The 20,626-nt window shown below is 45.4% G+C and overlaps 1 protein-coding gene across 1 annotated transcript in view; it reads right to left on the bottom strand.

Annotated features, from left to right (window-relative positions):
- Positions 1-20,626, bottom strand: part of LOC106582414 (uncharacterized) — a 41,344-nt gene that overhangs the window by 8,452 nt on the left and 12,266 nt on the right. Inside the window, exon 3 of the mRNA XM_045704842.1 lies at positions 15,680-15,847. Within this exon, the coding sequence (XP_045560798.1) occupies positions 15,680-15,836 (157 nt within the window). The 5' untranslated portion in view covers positions 15,837-15,847. The remainder of the gene's footprint in view (positions 1-15,679; positions 15,848-20,626) is intronic.

Below are 20,626 nucleotides of genomic sequence, written 5' to 3'. Positions count from 1 at the left end.
CTAGAGCATGGTCTCTTGCCTCTGAGGAGCGTCTCGGCAGGCTCCGGACTGTGGGCCGTCTCTAGACGGGGCACTGTCGCCGGAAGCTCTGGACGGGGAACTGTCGTCGGAAGCTCTACACGGGAAACTGTCGTTGGAAGCTCTAGACGGGGAACTGTTGTCGGAAGTTCTGGACGGGGACTGCGCACTGAAGGCCTGATGCGTGGGGCTGGCTTTGGAGGCGCCAGACTATTTACACGCACCACAGGGCTAGCCCCAGAAGCAGGACGTACTGGACTGGGCTGACGCACTGGAGGCCTGGTGCGTGGTGATGGCACTGGAGGTACCAGACTGGAGACCCGCACCTCAAGGCTAGTGCGAGGAGCAGGAACAGGGTGTACTGGACTGTGGGGTCGCACTGGAGATCTGGTGCGTAGGCTTGTTACCCATCTTCCAGGCTGAATACCCAACCTAGCCCGGCGCGGGCGGAGCGCAGGCACAGGACGGACTGATTCATCCCAGCGCTCCGGAGACACAGTACGCATCGCCGGCGCAGGATAACCTGGACCAAGACAGCGCACCGGAGACCAGATGCGCTGAGCTGGAACACTCCGCCCCGGCTCAATGCCCACTCTCGCCCGGCAGATGTTAGGAGCTGGGATGTAGCGCACCGGGCTCTCAACGCGTACTGGGGACACCGTGCGCTCTACCGCATAACACAGTGCCTGACCAGTACTACGATGCCTCCTGTAAGCACGGGAAGTTGGCTCAGTATTCCATCCTGACTCAGGCCAACTTCTCATGTGCCCCCCCCAAAGAATTTGGGGGCTGCCTCTCGGGCTCCCATAGCTCCCGTAACTTGTCCTCCCAGAATCTTCGCTCCTTCTGCCAAGTCCATCCGTCAACCCGATGCTCCAATCCACGCTGCTTGGTCTTCTTATGGTGGGTGGTTCTGTAATGGCTGTCTTTGGAAGAAGAGGACCAAGGCGCAGCGTGGTGAGTGCTCATCATTTAATATATATTCTGATAACACAATATACAAAGAGAAAACGACAGCCAAACAGTTCTGTCAGGTCTACAAAACACTAAACAGAAATTAACCACCCACAAAACCCAAAGGAAAACAGGCTGCCTAAGTATGGCTCCCAATCAGCAACAACGATATACAGCTGTCCCTGATTGAGAGCCATACCCGGCCGAAACAAAGAAATACCAAACATAGAAAAAAGGACATAGAATGCCCACCCCAACTCATGCCCTGACCAACCAAAATAGAGACATAAAAGGATCTCTAAGGTCAGGGCGTGACAGACCCACTGGGAATGTGATTAAATAAATAAAAAACTGAAATAAATAATTCTCTCTACTATTATTCTGACATTTCACATTCTTAAAATAAAGTGGTGATCCTAACTGACCTAAAACAGGGATTTTTTACTAGGATTAAATGTCAGGAATTGTGAAAAAACTGAGTTTAAATGTAATTGGCTAAGGTGTATGTAAACATCCAACGTCAACTGTATCATTCATTTTGGGGATTACGTACATCTGGTTTTCAGGTGGTCAAAGACAACTCCTGCTCTTTCCTCCTCAGGGTGAATCTGACCTGACAGAGTAAGTGATTGGCCACTAGAGTAGAGGAGAAAAAACCATCCAAAGGTTTAGCAGCAAGGTTACTGTCCTGAGGCCAAAAATTCAAAATAATCTCATCAGTATAATCCTAAAGAACCAGGATAGGGCATTTAGCCCAGCTAATAGTGGCTTGATGAGGGAAGGCCAGACAGCCGCTATGGCCGTTCCAGAGGCAGCCAGAGAACACTGGGAGAAGACTCAGCCTCTGTGGCATGGACGGAGCAGTTCATTAAAACACATTAAGATCTACTTTACACTCATTACGAGGCTGGCGAGCTGACCCTTTAGTCAGAAGCTATAGGTCCACTCTGCAGCATCCCTGTGAGGAACACTGGTCCACTCCATCTGGCATGGTGATAGGAGGCTGTGGTCAGAGCGAGCCCCAGGGGGAAATTCCCCACGAGTGTTCAGACTTAGACAGAGATTAAGACGGAAGGAAGAGGAGCGAGGAGGACAGAGGAGGGTGGATGACATTTTGCCTTCAGCGTCATGGCAAAACAGTAGAGCTCAGAGACCCAAAAGTCAGATAAAATCATAGTGAGTTTTTTGTGGTGATTATTCTGGGGAAATTATGACATTATGTAATATGCATATGGCTTGCAGAATGTGACATCGGGAACAATCAGCTTTCACCAGAGACACAAAGCCCAGACATCTGCTGTGGAGCAGAGATCGGACGGTAATACCTTCACCAAATATAACCTGTCCGCACAATGTTTTCATCCAGGTTGAGTTTAGACATGAAAATCCTAATGTAACATCCCCATGTCAGGATTTGATTTGTCATCACAACAAAATAATGGAATATAAAGGCCCCATAATGCATTGCAAAGAGAGAGAAAAAAAGGTACACCGTACAGCACGGATCCCACTGAGACATCAAACTGACCTCCGTGCTCACAATACATGGGCCGTTTTTTCTCATGACTGTTTCCCTGAACATGAACCATTGTCTTTTACTGGGTTGGAACACAGAATAAAAGTGGCGCCTTCCATTGTGACACGCAAGCACCATTCATCCCAGGAGAAAAGATTCAAAAGTAATGGTAATCATGCATAAAGATGGCAGAATTGACATATGTCATTGTTTTTTTATTAGAGTATGTGACATGGTTCCACGTGCCAATAAATTAACACAATCTACTTTTTAATTTTTTCCAATTGCCGGCATCTTGAAGCTAAAATTGGTATCAGTGTATACAGTGTATACAGTGCTAATGACCACAAAAAAAAATTGTATCGGAGAGCAAAGGACAATACTTAGCAAAATTAGGAATTTGTGTTAAGTGCATGGAGGCCGCCATCTTTCCATGATGTAATGCTTTGTTGACCTGTCATCAAGGTTACATAATTGTCATTTTCCTTCTAAATCTCAAGTATGGGGTATAAATAACATTTGTGTAAAGGGATAAATGTTTATGAACAATATTGCACTGGACTGATACAGTACCAGTCAAAAGTTTGAACACACTAACTCATTCAAGGGTTATTCTTTATTTTTACTATTTTCAACATTATAGAATAATAGAGAAAACATCAAAACTACGAGATAACACATATGGAATCATGTAGTAACCAAAAAAGTATTAAACAGATCAACATAGATTTATATTTTAGATTCTTCAAAGTAGCCACCCTTTGCCTTGATGACAGATTTGCACACTCTTGGCATTCTCTCAACCAGCTTCACTTGGAATGTTTTTTTAACAGTGTTGAAGGAGTTCCCACATATGCTGATCACTCCTTGGCTGCTTTTTCTTCACTCTGCAGTCCAACTCATCCCAAACCATCTCAAATGGGTTGAGATTGGGTGATTGCGGAGGCCAGGTCATCTGATGCAGCACTCCATCACTCTCATTCTTGGTCAAACAGGCCTTACACAGCCTGGAGGTGTTTTGGATCATTGTCCTGTAGAAAAACAAATGATAGTCCCACTAAGTGCAAACCAGATGGGATGGTGTATTGCTGCAGAATGCTGTGGTAGCAATGCTGGTTAAGTGTGCCTTGAATTCTAAATAAATTACTAACAGTGTCACCAGCAAAGCACCCCCACACCATCACACCACCTCCTCCATGCTTCCCGGTGGGAACTAGACATGCAAAGATATTCCGTTCACCAACTCTGCATCTTCCAAAGACACGGCGGTTTGAACCAAAAATCTCAAATTTGGACTCATCAGGCCAAAGGACAAATTTCCACCGGTCTAATGTCCAGTGTTCATGTTTCTTGGCACAAACAAGTCTCTTCTTCTTATTGGTGTCCTTTAGTAGTGGTTTCGTTGCAGCAATTTGACCATGAAGGCCTAATTCACACAGTCTCCTCTGAACAGTTGATGTTGAGATGTGCCTGTTACTTGAACTTTGTGAAGCATTTATTTTGGCTGCAATTACTGAGGCTGGTAACTCTAATGAACGTATCCTCTGCAGCAGAGGTGACTCTGGGTCTTCCTTTCCTGTGGCAGTCCTCATGAGAGCCAGTTTCATCATAGCACTTGATGATTTTTGCGACTGCACTTGAAGAAATGTTAAAAGTTCTTGAAATTTTCTGGATTGACTGACCTTCGTGTCTTAAAGTAAAGATGGACTGTCATCTCTCTTTGCTTATTTGAGTTGTTCTTGCCATAATATGGACTTGGTAATTTAACAAATAGGGCTATCTTCAATATACCACCCCTACCTTGTTACAACACAACTGATTGGTTTTAACGCATTAAGAAGGAAAGAAATTCCACAAAATAACTTTTAACAAGGCACACCTGTTAATGGAAATGCATCCCAGGTGACTACCTCATGAAGCTGGTTGAGAGAATGCCAAGAGTGTGCACAGCTGCATCAATCCAAAGGGTGGCAACTTTGAAGAATCTAAAATATATTTGGATTTATTTAACATGTTTTTTCGTTACTACATGATTGCATATGTGTTATTTCATAGTTTTGATGTCTTCACTATTTTTCTACAATGTAGAAAAGAGGAAAAATATAGAAAAACACTGGAACGAGTAGGTGTGTCCAAACTTTTGCCTGGTACTGCATGTGTATATTGAATATCTAAAGTTTCTGGTGAATGAAGATTGTCTGTGTGAGATCAAAGCTCATTTGACTGGTTGTTGATAATTAGCTAACAGGAACATGAAAGTAACATTATAACAGGACATATCATTAGTGTTGATCAGATATCAGTCATTGGAGGTTGTCACAGGCAGTTACAGTTGAAGTCGGAAGTTTACATACCCTTAGGTTGGAGTCATTAAAACTCGTTTATCAACCCCTCCACAAATCTCTTGTTAACAAACTATAGTTTTGGAAAGTCAGTTAGGACATCTACTTTGTGCATGACACAAGTAATGTATCCAACAATTGTTTACATAAAGATTACTTCACTTATAATTCACTGTATCACAATTCCAGTGGGTCAGAAGTTTACATACACTAAGTTGACTGTGCCATTAAACAGCTTGTAAAATTCCAGAAAATTATGTCATGGCTTTAGAAGCTTCTGATAGGCTAATTGACATTATTTTAGTCAATTGTAGTTGTACCTTTTGATGTATTTCAATGTCTACTTTCAAACTCAGTGCCTCCTTGCTTGACATCATGGGAAAATCAAAAGAAATCAGCCAAGACCTCATAAAATAAATTGTAGACCTCCACAAGTCTGGTGCATCCTTAGGAACAATTTCCAAACGCCTGAAGGTACCACATTCATCTGTACAAACAATAGTACACAAGTATAAACACCATGGGACACACGCCAGCCATCATAATGCTAGGAAGGAGACGCATTCTGTCTCCTAGAGATGAACGTACTTTGGTGCGAAACGTGCAAATCAATCCCAGAACAACAGCAAAGGACCTTGTGAAGATGCTGGAGGAAACAGGTACAAAAGTATCTATATCCACAGTGAAACAAGTCCTATATCGACATAACCTGAAAGGCCGCTCAGCAAGGAAGAAGCCACTGCTCCAAAACCGCCATAAAAAGCCAGACTACAGTTTGCAACTGCACATGGGGACAAAGATCGTACTTTTTGGAGAAATGTCCTCTGGTCTGATGAAACAAAAATAGAACTGTTTGGTCATAATGACCATCGTTATGTTTGGAGGAAAAAGGGGGAGGCTTGCAAGCCGAAGAACACCATCCCAACCGTGAAGCACGGTGGCAGCATCATGTTGTGGGGGTGCTTTGCTGCAGGAGGGACTGGTGCACTTCACAAAATAGGCAAGAAAATTATGTGGATATATTGAAGTGTACCAGTGTAGGTTCCGTCCCTCTCTTCGCCCCAACCCGGGCTCGAACCAGGGACCCTTGCACACATCAACAACTGACACCCACAAAGCATCGTTACCCATCACGCCACAAAAGCCGCGGCCCTTGCAACGCAAGGGGAAACCCTAATTCAAGTCTCAGAGCGAGTGACGTCACTGATTGAAACGCTATTAGAGCGCACCACCGCTAACTAACTAGCCATTTCACATCGGTTACACTCACCCTCCTTTTGACCTCCTCCTTTTTCTGCAGCAACCAATGATCCGGGTCAACAGCATCAATGTAACAGTGTAGGTTCCGTCCCTCTCTTCGCCCCAACCCGGGCTCGAACCATGGACCCTTGCACGCATCAACAACTGACACCCACAAAGCATCGTTACCCATCGCGCCACAAAAGCCGCGGCCCTTGCAACGCAAGGGGAAACCCTACTTCAAGTCTCAGAGCGAGTGACGTCGCTGATTGAAACGCTATTAGCGCGCAACACCGCTAACTAACTAGCCATTTCACATCGGTTACAGAAGCAACATCTCAAGACATCAGTCAGGAGGTTAAAGCTTGGTCGCAAATGGGTCTTCCAAATGGACAATGACCCCCAAGCATACCTTCCAAAGTTGTGGCAACATGGCTTATGGACAACAATGTATTGGAGTGGAACATTTGTGGGCAGAACTGAAAAAGCGTGTGCGAGCAAGGAGGCCTACAAACCTGACTCAGTTACACCAGCTCTGTCAGGATGAATGGGACAAAATTCCCCCAACTTACTGTGGGAATCTTGTGGAAGGCTACCCGAAACGCTTGACCAAAGTTAAACAATTTAAAGGCAATGCTACCAAATTCTAATTGAGTGTATGTAAACTTCTGACACACCCATTATTCTGACATTTCACATTCTTAAAATAAATTGGTGATCCTAATTGACCTAAGACAGGGAATTTTTACTCTGATTAAATGTCAGGAATTGTGAAAAACTGAGTTTAAATGTATTTGGCTAAGGTGTATGTAAACTTCCGACTTCAACTGTATTTTACAATGTGAATTATTACTATTATTTTTTTTTAAAACATGTATTTACATGTTTTTATTATTGAGAATATGTGACGCACATTTCAGACTAGCCATGTGCTAAAAGTAAATTATGTCACCACTGAACAGATGCCCATGCGTTTTAGCTAAAGTTTGGTATTAAGGACAAATCACCAATACAGGGTTTGATCTTTAATTTGTTCCTAATCATCACAGTTAGTTCCCTGAACTTCAAAGACACCATATGGACCTAATTGTGGTCGTTCCTGGCACACGAGCAACTGAAAACCGAGGCACCACGGTACCTGCAGTTTGGCTTCACAGTGTCTTCATACTTTGGGCTGAGCTCTTATTCCATACATACTGTACTCAAATGTGTGTGGGGGGGGGACAGTAGACCAACCGACCGACAGCTGTTTTCATCATGTCACTGATGAGCTTAAACATGGATGGTTTAATTAGGAAAGCTAGGCTTCCCCCTCCTCCAGCCCCTACCCTTCTCTCCCTCTCCTCTCCCTCCACCTGCCCTCGCAGTCAGGGTGACCGCCGGCCAGTGACTGGAGAGTAATCAAAGAGGACATTGTGGAACGAGTATTGGGTCATCTGATAAGATGACAGGCTTAGGAGCCAAATGGTGACAGTGGATTAAACCCTCGAGGGGCGGGGCAGAGCGGGACGGGGCTGGGCAGAGCGGGGCTGGGCTGGCTGGGTGGGCGGGTGAGGTTTAGGGTAGGGCAGAGCAGAGCAGAGCGAGGCTGGGTAGCCTGTGCTGGCTGGGAGGGAGGGTGGCTGGCTGGCTGGCTGGATGCTTGAGTGACTCGTGAAATGTATGGTGGGCAGAGCAAGGCTGGCTATTATGGGCAGGCTGGGTTGGTGGCTGGCTGGGTTGGTGTCTGGCTGGCTGGCTGGCTGGGTGGGTAATTGGGTTCGTGGCTGGCTGGCTGGGTGAGTGAGTGGGTGGCTGGCTGGCTGGGTTGATGACTGGCTGGCTGCGTTGATTCCTGGCTGGCTGCGTTGATGGCTGGCTGGCTGGGTTGATTGGTTGATGGCTGGGTTGATGGCTGGTTGGCTAGGTTGATGGCTGGCTGGCTAGGTTGATGGCTGGCTGGCTGGCTGGCTAGGTTGATGGCTGGCTGGCTAGGTTGATAGATTGATGGCTGGCTGGCTGGGTTGATGGCTGGATTGACAGCTGCCTGGCTGGGTTGATGGCTGGGTTGAGGTGGCTGGGTGAGTGGCTGGCTGGGGTTGGTGTCTGGGTGGCTGGCTGGTTGAGGTGGCTGGGTGAGTGGCTGGATGGGTTGGTGTCTGGGTTGATGGCTGGTTGAGGTGGCTGGGTGAGTGACTGGATGGGTTGGTGTCTGGGTGGCTGGCTGGTTTAGGTGGCTGGGTGAGTGGCTGGATGGGTTGGTGTCTGGGTGGCTGGCTGGTTGAGGTGGCTGGGTGAGTGGCTGGATGGGTTGGTGTCTGGCTGGTTGAGGTGGCTGGGTGAGTGGCTGGATGGGTTGGTGTCTGGGTGGCTGGCTGGTTGAGGTGCTGGGTGGTGGCTGGATGGTTGAGGTGGCTGGGTGAGTGGCTGGATGGGTTGGTGTCTGGGTGGCTGGCTGGTTGAGGTGGCTGGGTGAGTGGCTGGATGGGTTGGTGTCTGGGTGGCTGGCTGGTTGAGGTGGCTGGGTGAGTGGCTGGATGGGTGGTGTTGGGGGCTGGTGGCTGGATGGGTTGGTGTCTGGTGGCTGGCTGTTTGCCTGGCTTTGAGGTGGCTGGGTGAGTGGCTGGCTGGGTTGGTGTCTGGGTGGCTGGCTGGGTGAGTGGCTGGTTGAGTGGCTGGATGGTTGGTTGAGGTGAGGTTTAGGGAGATGTACCTCATTGTCTTTGTCTCTAGCTCAACGTTGTCATGATCAAGATTAGAAGTTCAGATTGGAGTACACAAGACATTACATGGTAATAGAATTATGTTGAACACAAAATATTGTTCTATGTTTTCATTAGAATAGAATAAAACTTTGTCGATCCAGGATGGACATTTTTCTTTGGCATCACCTTCCATTAAAAGGATCACAGACATTGTCACATCATACACATTTAAACCAGTCAGTCCATCATGTTGCATACACTAAAAACTTAGAGGACATTAATACATTCACTCACAACCGACCACTGTCCCAACTGCACTAGATGGATAAGTACATATACCGATACAATTTACTTTGCATTTAGTAGTCCAACAGCACAAGGAACGAAGGAATATTTTAACACATTCTTCTTGACCATGGGCATTATGAAGTGCTGGCCAGAGAGAAGCCTCTCCAACTGATTGTGTAGAGGGTGGGTAAACAAGGGTGGGTAAACATGGGTGGGTAAACAAGGGTGGGTAAACATCTGAATACAATTCACAGTAAGGGGATATGCACCATCAACGTTCTAATACAAATAGTGTAATTAACCAACCAGACAAAGTCTGAATTATTTTCACTTTTCCACATAGCTTCAAGTGACTAAATAACCTACAGAATACATTGAATGCTCTATTAAGTGTTCATTTCTAAAGCAAAATGACCCTGTTGATCCCATGGTAAATAAATCCCATCAGTCAGTCTACTGTCTGTCTACACAACCCCTGTTTAACACAAACCCCTCTCACTAAGCCAGTAGACCCAGACTGCCTTTCAGATTCCTCTGCTCCATCGCTTTAATGTTTCCAATTAGTCCCCACAGTCCCACAGCTAAACAGCCTCACCAAGGCTCACCGAGGCACGTGGCAACAAATGCCTTCAGATGTCCAGAATCTGGAAAACTGTCAACATTCCTTGGGGTGGTTTTCTCTTCATAGGTTCTCCATGTGGGGTGGCTGATACAACAATCTCTCTCTGTTCTTAGCCACTAATCAGAAACTAATGCAAACCGGTTTACCTCTCCATTTTTCACACGTCACAGTATTCACCTAAATGTCTAGATGTGTCTGTCTCATCAGTCAAACAGTAACACACAACCTTTACTGTATAGCAGGACACAACTGACAAGACAAATTAAGTTATTGTGGATTGTGTTGGGACTAAACATATTATTTGTGTCCTCCCGTTTTAAAATGTTACCATCTTCATCGGTTGCGACAACGTCCAGTTGCATTTGAACTTTGTCAAAGGAACGTTTCAAACAGGATATCCTGCCATCTGCTCCTCCAGCAGACTCATTCCAGGAGTCAGTCATTTGAGACCTGAGCTGACTGACGGACTGCTTCTTCACAAGGAGCCACATCAATGGCTTTTAAAGGTAGCCAAAAAAAGAACAACCTTTTCCCAATCAACTTAAAAGTTTTCTTCAGTTATCTGCAGTGAGTTAAGGGACTTTAATGAAAACCGGCCATCAGAGGGGAGGTCCTAAAGGACGTTGAAAACCTGCATTGATATCTTTTCATGGAAGAACATGAAAGAGTCCCTTATTTTTCCCTTTAACATTAACAATGGAGAACCTGTTCCATATAACACTACATACCCTTGGTTCCTTCCACATTCTATGTGAGAAAATGAAATAACAATAGACTAATCATGATCAATCTGGTTTCCCTCCCCCTTGAGCACCTGACGGAGTTCTGTTCTCCGGAGGAACAGAAATACACGCTGCCTGACAGCCACACAAACACCTCAGAGAGAACTGGGGTGAATGGGGAGACTGCAGTGGGGTCCCAGAATCTGGCACCTGCTGATTATCTGCATATTGATTGGATTACACACCAGACCTCTGAATTGACAATCCTCAAAGAAATTCAATGTCCCGCTGTTCCACCATGATAAATGTGATAGCTTTGTCTCTCACTGCAGGGTTTTGCTGGCTCAGGTCAATCGCAATTCAATTACAAAAGTCCACTTCTCTAAAGCCGAGTGATAGATGGGTACCGCAAACACACACTATCCAGATGATTTGAGCGCTTGGACTGAGAGAACATTTCAGAGACAATGAAAACACAAATACAGAACAATCATCTGGTGTTCCTCTGAGAGTTTAATCTTTTCAAAGAGCTGGACTAACTGTGTTTGGAAAAGGACCGCAGGCATGTTGAGGGATTGTCGGCCATGCATGTAATCGCTTACTTACACTCTGTGAGTTTGCTTTGGATCAGGCAAATTACCATCTGAAAATGAGCTGAAAATCACCATGGGCGAGAGGCCTGCGTCATCCATGTCATCTCACTTTCAGTATTCCTTACCCCAGCTAATATACAGGGAAACATGTGGAAATACACACACAGATTCTGCTCATCATTGCTTTCAATGTACTTAAAATTTCAAAAGGCAAATAAATACTCTCTAAATACTATAAACAAACCTTACTCTTAATCTTGGCACAAAAGCTGGCTAGTTATGTGGTTATGCATTATCATGATGTTGAATGTTAAACCTATCCTTGTGAGGGAATATGTGCATCCAGCATAAATCGGAGTGGACTCAAATCACATAACTCACTCGCTCTAATTGGAAAGGCCATAAAATAAAGTCTGCATGACACAATAACTGCAGGCAGGGTCACACACAAGTTTCATGGAGAGAACTCCCAAGGGGACGTAGGCCTACATAATTAGCTATAATATGCCAAAAGAGTATGCTCAGAGCAACTTGGGTGAGCGACGGAAACTGCTTTCATATTTTCCATAATGGCAAGGCTGGCAAGAAAGCAAGAAGAGGATTGGCGAAAGAAACTGCATCAGGTGTTTGTCAGTTCCTATTCAATAAACGCCATGCTGCCCCGATGAAAATATGGCCATTTTGGTTTATCATTTTGGTTTATCAATTTGGGATATCATGTAAGAAATTCCAGCTGTGTGTGATACATCAGAGAATTGTTCAAGCAGTGACACAGACGACGGGGTGACATGCACAAACCTGTGCAACCAATAGTCAGACTTTGTCAGAATAAATTTGGTGTTTCAATATTAATATTTAAGTTTAAACTGTTATGATGTTCTCGCTTTCATGTGAAGAACTGTATGTTGTTGATTTGGTCTCTGATAAGAAGCTGACCCTCTCTGTTGCATTGAGTTTTGGAGTGCTTCGCAGCGAGTACATTGTTTTGGAACAGAGCAATAAGATAGTACCACCCCTCGTCACTGATCTGAGACAACAGCTTATGAATATAGTACCACCCCTCGTCACTGATCTGAGACAACAGCTTATAAATATAGTACCACCCCTCGTCACTGATCTGAGACAACAGCTTATAAATATAGTACCACCCCTCGTCACTGATCCGAGACAACAGCTTATAAATATAGTACCACCCCTCACCACTGATCCGAGACAACAGCTTATAAATATAGTACCACCCCTCATCACTGATCCGAGACAACAGCTTATAAATATAGTACCACCCCTCATCACTGATCCGAGACAACAGCTTATAAATATAGTACCACCCCTCATCACTGATCCGAGACAACAGCTTATAAATATAGTACCACCCCTCATCACTGATCCGAGACAACAGCTTATAAATATAGTACCACCCCTCATCACTGATCCGAGACAACAGCTTATAAATATAGTACCACCCCTCATCACTGATCCGAGACAACAGCTTATAAATATAGTACCACCCCTCATCACTGATCCGAGACAACAGCTTATAAATATAGTACCACCCCTCATCACTGATCCGAGACAACAGCTTATAAATATAGTACCACCCCTCATCACTGATCCGAGACAACAGCTTATAAATATAGTACCACCCCTCATCACTGATACGAGACAACAGCTTATAAATATAGTACCACCCCTCATCACTGATCCGAGACAACAGCTTATAAATATAGTACCACCCCTCATCACTGATACGAGACAACAGCTTATAAATATAGTAACCACCCCTCATCACTGATCCGAGACAACAGCTTATAAATATAGTACCACCCCTCGCCACTGATCCGAGACAACAGCTTATAAATATAGTACCACCCCTCATCACTGATCCGAGACAACAGCTTATAAATATAGTACCACCCCTCATCACTGATCCGAGACAACAGCTTATAAATATAGTACCACCCCTCATCACTGATCCGAGACAACAGCTTATAAATATAGTACCACCCCTCATCACTGATCCGAGACAACAGCTTATAAATATAGTACCACCCCTCATCACTGATACGAGACAACAGCTTATAAATATAGTACCACCCCTCATCACTGATCCGAGACAACAGCTTATAAATATAGTACCACCCCTCATCACTGATACGAGACAACAGCTTATAAATATAGTACCACCCCTCATCACTGATACGAGACAACAGCTTATAAATATAGTACCACCCCTCATCACTGATACGAGACAACAGCTTATAAATATAAACTCAGCAAAAAAAGAAACTGCGTTTGTCAGCAAACTTAACAACATAACAAGAGTCAACAAGTGAGACATAAACTGAACAAGTTCCACAGATATGTGACTAACAGAAATATAATGTGTCCCTGAACAAAGGGGGGGTCAAAATCAAAAGCAACAGTATCTGGTGTGGCCACCAGCAGCATTAAGTACTGCAGTGCATCTCCTCCTCATGGACTGCACCAGATTTGCCAGTTCTTGCTGTGAGATGTTACACCACTCTTCCACCAATGCACCTGCAAGTTCCCGGACATTTCTGGGGGGAATGGCCCTAGCCCTCACCCTTCGATCCAACAGGTCCCAGACGTGCTCAATGGGATTGAGATCCGTGCTCTTCGCTGGCCTGGTCTGCCACTGCGAGGACAATCAGCTGTCTGTCCTGTCTCCCTGTAGCGCCGTCTCAGGCGTCTCACAGTACGGACATTGCAATTTATTGCCCTGGCCACATCTGCAGTCCTCATGCCTCCTTGCAGCATGCCTAAGGCACGTTCACGCAGATGAGCAGTGACCCTGGGCACCTTTCTTTTGGTGTTTTTCAGAGTCAGTAGAAAGGCCTCTTTAGTGTCCTAAGTTTTCATAACTGTGACCTTAAATGCCTACCCTCTAAAAGCTGTTAGTGTCTTAACGACTGTTCCACAGGTGCATGTTCATTAATTGTTTATGGTTCATTGAACAAGCATGGGAAACAGTGTTTAAACCCTTTACAATGAAAATCTGTGAAGTTATTTGGATTTTTACGAATTATCTTTGAAAGACAGGGTCCTGAAAAAGTGACGTTTCTTTGTTTGCTGAGTTTATGTTCCTTACACTGATGAAGAACTTAAAGAGATAACAAACAAAAAACGTTTCCTTCTAAATGTTCTCACCTCTGACCATCTCACCCAAACACTTCAGACAGGTCCACTAAACACCGACATCTGTAACGTCACACCGACAACTGTAACGTCACACCGACATCTGTAACGTCACACCGACATCTGTAACGTCACACCGACATCTGTAACGTCACACCGACATCTGTAACGTCACACCGACAACTGTAACGTCACACCGACAACTGTAACGTCACACCGACATCTGTAACGTCACACCGACAACTGTAACGTCACACCGACAACTGTAACGTCACACCGACAACTGTAACTTCACACCGACAACTGTAACTTCACACCGACATCTGTAACGTCACACCGACAAACGTCACACCGACAAACGTCACACCGACAACTGTAACGTCACACCGACAACTGTAACGTCACACCGACAACTGTAACGTCACACCGACAACTGTAACGTCACACCGACAAATGTAACGTCACACCGACATCTGTAACGTCACACCGACAACTGTAACGTCACACCGACAACTGTAACGTCACACCGACAACTGTAACTTCACACCGACATCTGTAACGTCACACCGACAAACGTCACACCGACAAACGTCAAACCGACAAACGTCACACCGACAACTGTAACGTCACACCGACAACTGTAACGTCACACCGACAACTGTAACGTCACACCGACAACTGTAACGTCACACCGACATCTGTAACGTCACACCGACATCTGTAACGTCACACCGACAACTGTAACGTCACACCGACAACTGTAACGTCACACCGACATCTGTAACGTCACACCGACAAACGTCACACCGACAACTGTAACGTCACACCGACAACTGTAACGTCACACCGACATCTGTAACGTCACACCGACAACTGTAACGTCACACCGACATCTGTAACGTCACACCGACATCTGTAACTTCACACCGACAAACGTCACACCGACATCTGTAACGTCACACCGACAACTGTAACGTCACACCGACATCTGTAACGTCACACCGACATCTGTAACGTCACACCGACAACTGTAACGTCACACCGACATCAGTAACGTCACACCGACAACAGTAACGTCACACCGACATCTGTAACGTCACACCGACATCTGTAACGTCACACCGACAACTGTAACGTCACACCGACAACTGTAACGTCACACCGACAACCGTAACGTCACACCGACAACCGCAACGTCGCACCGACAACCGTAACGTCACACCGACATCTGTAACGTCACACCGACATCTGTAACGTCACACCGACAACTGTAACATATACACAGGACAGTACGGATGAGAGTGATAGATGGGCTTTAACAAAACAGGATATTAAAGCTCCGTAGTCACTTCTAATCTTGACTCTTACAGAACTAACTTCTCTCCAGTCAGTCAGATTGCCATTAACCATGCTTCCAAACCCTATCAGCTCTCTGGGTTGGATTAGGAGCCTGCAACGCTCTCTCTCTCAACTCTGCTTTCTTTAATCAGTGGCCTGGTTATCCCTAGAAGGCAAATGACTGTAGCCAAGGATGATGACACTGACCTTGTGACATGGGGGGATTGGATGGGGAAGTGGAGGACCCGACCCAAGGGCAGATGAGCTTGTCCAGGTCTTTGGGCCTGTGGTCCAGAATCATCTTCATGAAGGACGAAATGGAGAACAGGAAGGACTCCATGTTGAAAAAAGAGGAGTTGAACATCTTCCACCAAGCTGGGGGGGGGAGAGGGTGCACACAGTCAGTGACACACACACACACACACACACACACACACACACACACACACACACACACACACACACACACACACACACACACACACACACACACACACACACACACACACACACACACACACACAACACAGCTGTGCCGTTCATTTGCAGATTCTGTGTGCCACATGGAACGGTTCAGCATAGTGTGCATTTATCTGTACAGTCTAAAATGGCTCCCATTCTCTTTCATTAGAACGAAAGCCCTGCATTATAATTCAAATTAGCAAAGCAATCTGGCTTGAATCCAATCAAACATCTCTTAATGATACATTCCCTTTGAGTAGCGTTTTATTTAATGCTGCCATATTTGACTGGGTTAATGACATTAAAGTAGATTGAGTGGGCCTTACAGAACTGGCTTATTGACGCGTTTCCCTACGCAGATCAACAACAATGACTTTTCTTTAGAGTGCCTCTCTCTTTACTGTTTGCCCTCTGATTAATGACAACGCAGTCGCTCGACACAAGTGACTTCAATTACCCAGAGAGCATCATGTTGCCCTATCGCAATTAACCAATCATGTTGCGCACCCCTGACATGCTCATTAAGACAAACTATTACCGTATGAATAGTGTTGTTGTTATTTTAAATACACAGAGTAATTATGCGTGCTGCTAATTTTTCCTTGCTTGTTTGGGCTTCCTGGGACTGCTGTTTGCTTTGACGTTAGTTTTGTCCATGTTAACTGTGATAATAAGGTACACACACACAGCACCAAATCCATTGTGTACTGTACAGTCAAGGCCAGGTCAATCTTCACCATGAGAGGACCTGGTTGCATCCATACTGGAAGGTTCTGTACTGACTCTTGCGGCCCGGATAGACCAGCTGGTTCTGGCGGAAGTATAGCACCTTTTTCAGTGTGGCCAGGTCAGGGCACCGGGCCACCAGCTCAGACAGGTTCAGTACCCTGAGGACCAGACCACACTAGACCAAAACAGACCAGAACACAGCACAGGGGGTCAGGATGGTGAGTTCATCTATCTGCAAATACATGAATTCCTCACGAACAAATGCCAAGCCTTACTTCCAGATCCTCTATGTGCCTACTACTGTGTGACTAAAATGAAACCTTGGGAGGTGAGAGAGAACTGTCTTTTTAGCTGAGCCATGTCAGAATTAAATGTTCCCGATGCCAACCTCTAAAATTAATTTTATTCATCAAAAGGAAAAGGATATATCCTGCTTAATATCCATTGGTTAAAACCAGCAGGTAACATGATAACCAGCAGGTAAAACATTAACATCACCCAGATCTACTAACTTTCCCCCAGCAGGATAATCCACCCAGCCTTGCCAATCTCTCATGCACCCTATTGGATTATTATTTTTTTCACCTTTATTTAACCAGGTAGGCCAGTTGACAACAAGTTCTCATTTACAACTGCGACCTGGCCAAGGTAAAGCAAAGCAGTGCGACAAAAACAACAACAGAGTTACACATGGGATAAACAAACGTACAGTCAATAACACAATAGAAAAATCTGTATACAGTGTTTGCAAATTAAGTAAGGAGGTAAGGCAATAAATAGGCCAATAGTGGGAAAGTAATTACAAATTAGCAATTTACACTGGAGTGATATATGTGCAGATGAGGATGTGCAAGTAGAAATACTGGTGTGCAGAAGAGCAGAAAAACAAAAACAAATTTGGGGATGAGGTAGGTAGTTGGTCGAATGGGCTATTTACAGATGGGCTGGGTGCTGCAGCGATCGGTAAGCTGCTCTGACAGCTGACGCTTAAAGTTAGTGAGGGAGATATAAGTCTCCAATTTCAGTGACTTTTGCAATTCGTTCCAGTCATTGGCAGCAGAGAACTGGAAGGAAAGGCGGCCAAAGTGGGTGCTGGCTTTGGGGATGACCAGTGAGATATACCTGCTGGAGCGTGTTGCTATGGTGACCAGTTAGCTGAGATAAGGCGGAGCTATAGCTAGCAAAGACTTATAGATGACCTGGAGCCAGTGGGTTTGGCGACGAATATGTAGCGAGGACCACCCAACAAGAGCATACAGGTCGCAGTGGTGGGAAGTATATGGGGCTTTGGTGACAAAACGGATTTGCTGAGTAGAGTGTTGGAGGTTAATTTGTAAATCACATCGCTGAAGTCAAGGATCGGTAGGATAGTCAGCTTTACGAGGGTAAGTTTGGCAGCATGAGTGAAGGAGGCTTTGTTGCGAAAGAGGAACCCGATTCTAGATTTAATTTTGGATTGAAGATGCTTAATGTGAGTCTGGAAAGAGAGTTTAGAGTCTAGCCAGACACCTAGGTATTTATATTTGTCAACATATTCAAGTCAGAACCGTCCAGAGTAGTGATGCTAGTCGGGCGGGCGGGTGCGGGCAGCGATCGGTTGAAGAGCATGCATGCGATTTACTAGCATTTAAGAGCAGTTGGAGGCCACGGAAGGAGAGTTGTATGGCGTTGAAGCTCGTTTGGAGGTTTGTTAACACAGTGTCCAAAGAAGGGCCAGATGTATACAGAATGGTGTTGTCTGCGTAGAGGTGGATCAAAGAATCACCAGCAGCAAGAGCGACATCATTGATACATACATAGAAAAGAGTCGGCCCGAGAATTGAACTCTGTTGCACCCCCGATTTGACACACTGAACTCTATCTGAGAAGTAGTTAGTGAACCAGGCGAGGCAGTCATTAGAGAAACCAAGGCTGTTGAGTTTGCCGATAAGAATACGGTGACTGACAGAGTCGAAAGCCTTGGCCAGGTCGATGAAGACGGCTGCATAGTACTGTCTTTTATCGATGGCAGTTATGATATCGTTTAGGACCTTGAGCGTGGCTGAGGTGCACCCGTGACCAGCTCGGAAACCAGATTGCATAGCGGAGAAGGCACGATGGGATTCAAATTGTTCGGTGATCTGTTTGTTCACTTGGCTTTCGAAGACTTTAGAAAGGCAGGGTAGGATGGATATAGGCCTGTAACAGTTTGGGTCTAGAGTGTCTCGCCCTTTGAAGAGGGGGATGACCGCGGCCGCTTTCCAATCTTTAGGAATCTCAGACGATACGAAAGAGAGGTTGAACAGACTATTAATAGGCGTTGCAACAATGGCGGCAGAAATTTTAGGAAGAGAGGGTCCAGATTGTCTAGCCCAGCTGATTTGCAGGGATCCAGATTTTGCAGCTCTTTCAGAACATCTGCGATCTGGATTTGGGTGAAGGAGAAGCGGGGGGGGGGGCTTGGGCCAGTTGCTGCAGGGGGTCCAGAGCTGTTGGACGGGGTAGGGCTAGCCAGGTGGAAAGCATGGCCAGCCGTAGAGAAATGCTTCTTAAAATTCTCGATTATTGTGGATTTATCACCGGTGACAGTGTTTCCTAGTCTCAGTGCAGTGGGCAGCTGGGAGGAGGTACTCTTATTCTCCATGGACTTTACAGTGTCCCAAAACTTTTGGGGATTAGTGCTACAGGATGCAAATTTCTGTTTGAAAAAGCTAGCCTTTGCTTTCCTAACTGACTGTGTGTATTGGTTCCTGACTTACCTGAAAAGTTGCATATCGTGGGGACTATTCGATGCTAGTACAGTACACCCCAGTGTTTTGTTGTGCTGGTCAAGGGCAGTCAAGTCTGGAGTGAACCAAGGGCTATATCTGTTCTTAGTTCTACATTTTTTAAAAGGTGCATGCTTATTTAACATTGTACATTTACATTTTAGTCATTTAGCAGACACTCTTATCCAGAGCGACTTACAGTAGTGAATGCATACATTTCATAAATTTTTTTGTACTGGCCCCCCGTGGGAATCAAACCCACAACCCTGGCGTTGCACACACCATGCTCTACCAACTGAGCCACAGGGAAGCTAGGTGATGGTGAGATGGTGAGCAAATGACTTTTAAAGAACAACCAGTCATCCTCTACTGACGGGATTAGGTCAATATCCTTCCAGGATACCCGGACCAGGTCGATTAGAAAGGCCTGCTCGCAGAAGTGTTTTAGGGAGCATTTGACAGTGATGAGGGGTGGTTGTTTGACCGCGGACCCATAACGGACGCAGACAATGAGGCAGTGATAGCTGAGATCCTGGTTGAAAACAGCAGAGGTGTATTTAGAGGGCAAGTTGGTCAGGATGATATCTATGAGGGTGCCCATTTACGGATTTGGGGTTGTACCTGGTAGGTTCATTGATAATTTGTGTGAGATTGAGGGCATCTAGCTTAGATTGTAGGACGGGTGTTAAGCATATCCCAATTTAGGTCACCTAGCAGTACGAACTCTGACGATAGATGGGGGGCAATCAATTCACATATGGTGTCCAGGGCACAGCTGGGAGCTGAGGGGAGTCTATAGCAAGCAGCAACAGTGAGGGACTTATTTCTGGAGAGATGGATCTTTAAAAGTAGAAGCTCGAACTGTTTGGGCGTAGACCTGGATAGTATGACAGAACTCTGCAGGCTATCTCTACAGTAGATTGCAATTCCGCCCCCTTTAGCAGTTCTGTCTTGACGGAAAATGTTGCAATTGGGGATGGAAATTTCAGAATTTTTGGTGGCCTTCCTAAGCCAGGATTCAGATACGGCTAGGACATCACAGTTGGCGGAGTGTGCTAAAGCAGTGAATAAAGCAAACTTAGGGAGGAGGCTTCTGATGTTAACATGCATGAACCCAAGGCTTTTACGGTTGAAGAAGTCAACAAATGAGAGCGCCTGGGGACACACAGGGCCTGGGTTAACCTCTACATCACCAGAGGAACAGAGGAGGAGTAGG

The sequence above is a fragment of the Salmo salar genome, chromosome ssa21 (genome assembly GCF_905237065.1).
Source record: "Salmo salar chromosome ssa21, Ssal_v3.1, whole genome shotgun sequence".
In the NCBI taxonomy this organism is placed as follows: domain Eukaryota; kingdom Metazoa; phylum Chordata; class Actinopteri; order Salmoniformes; family Salmonidae; genus Salmo; species Salmo salar.
This window is presented reverse-complemented; position numbering and strand designations above follow the sequence as displayed.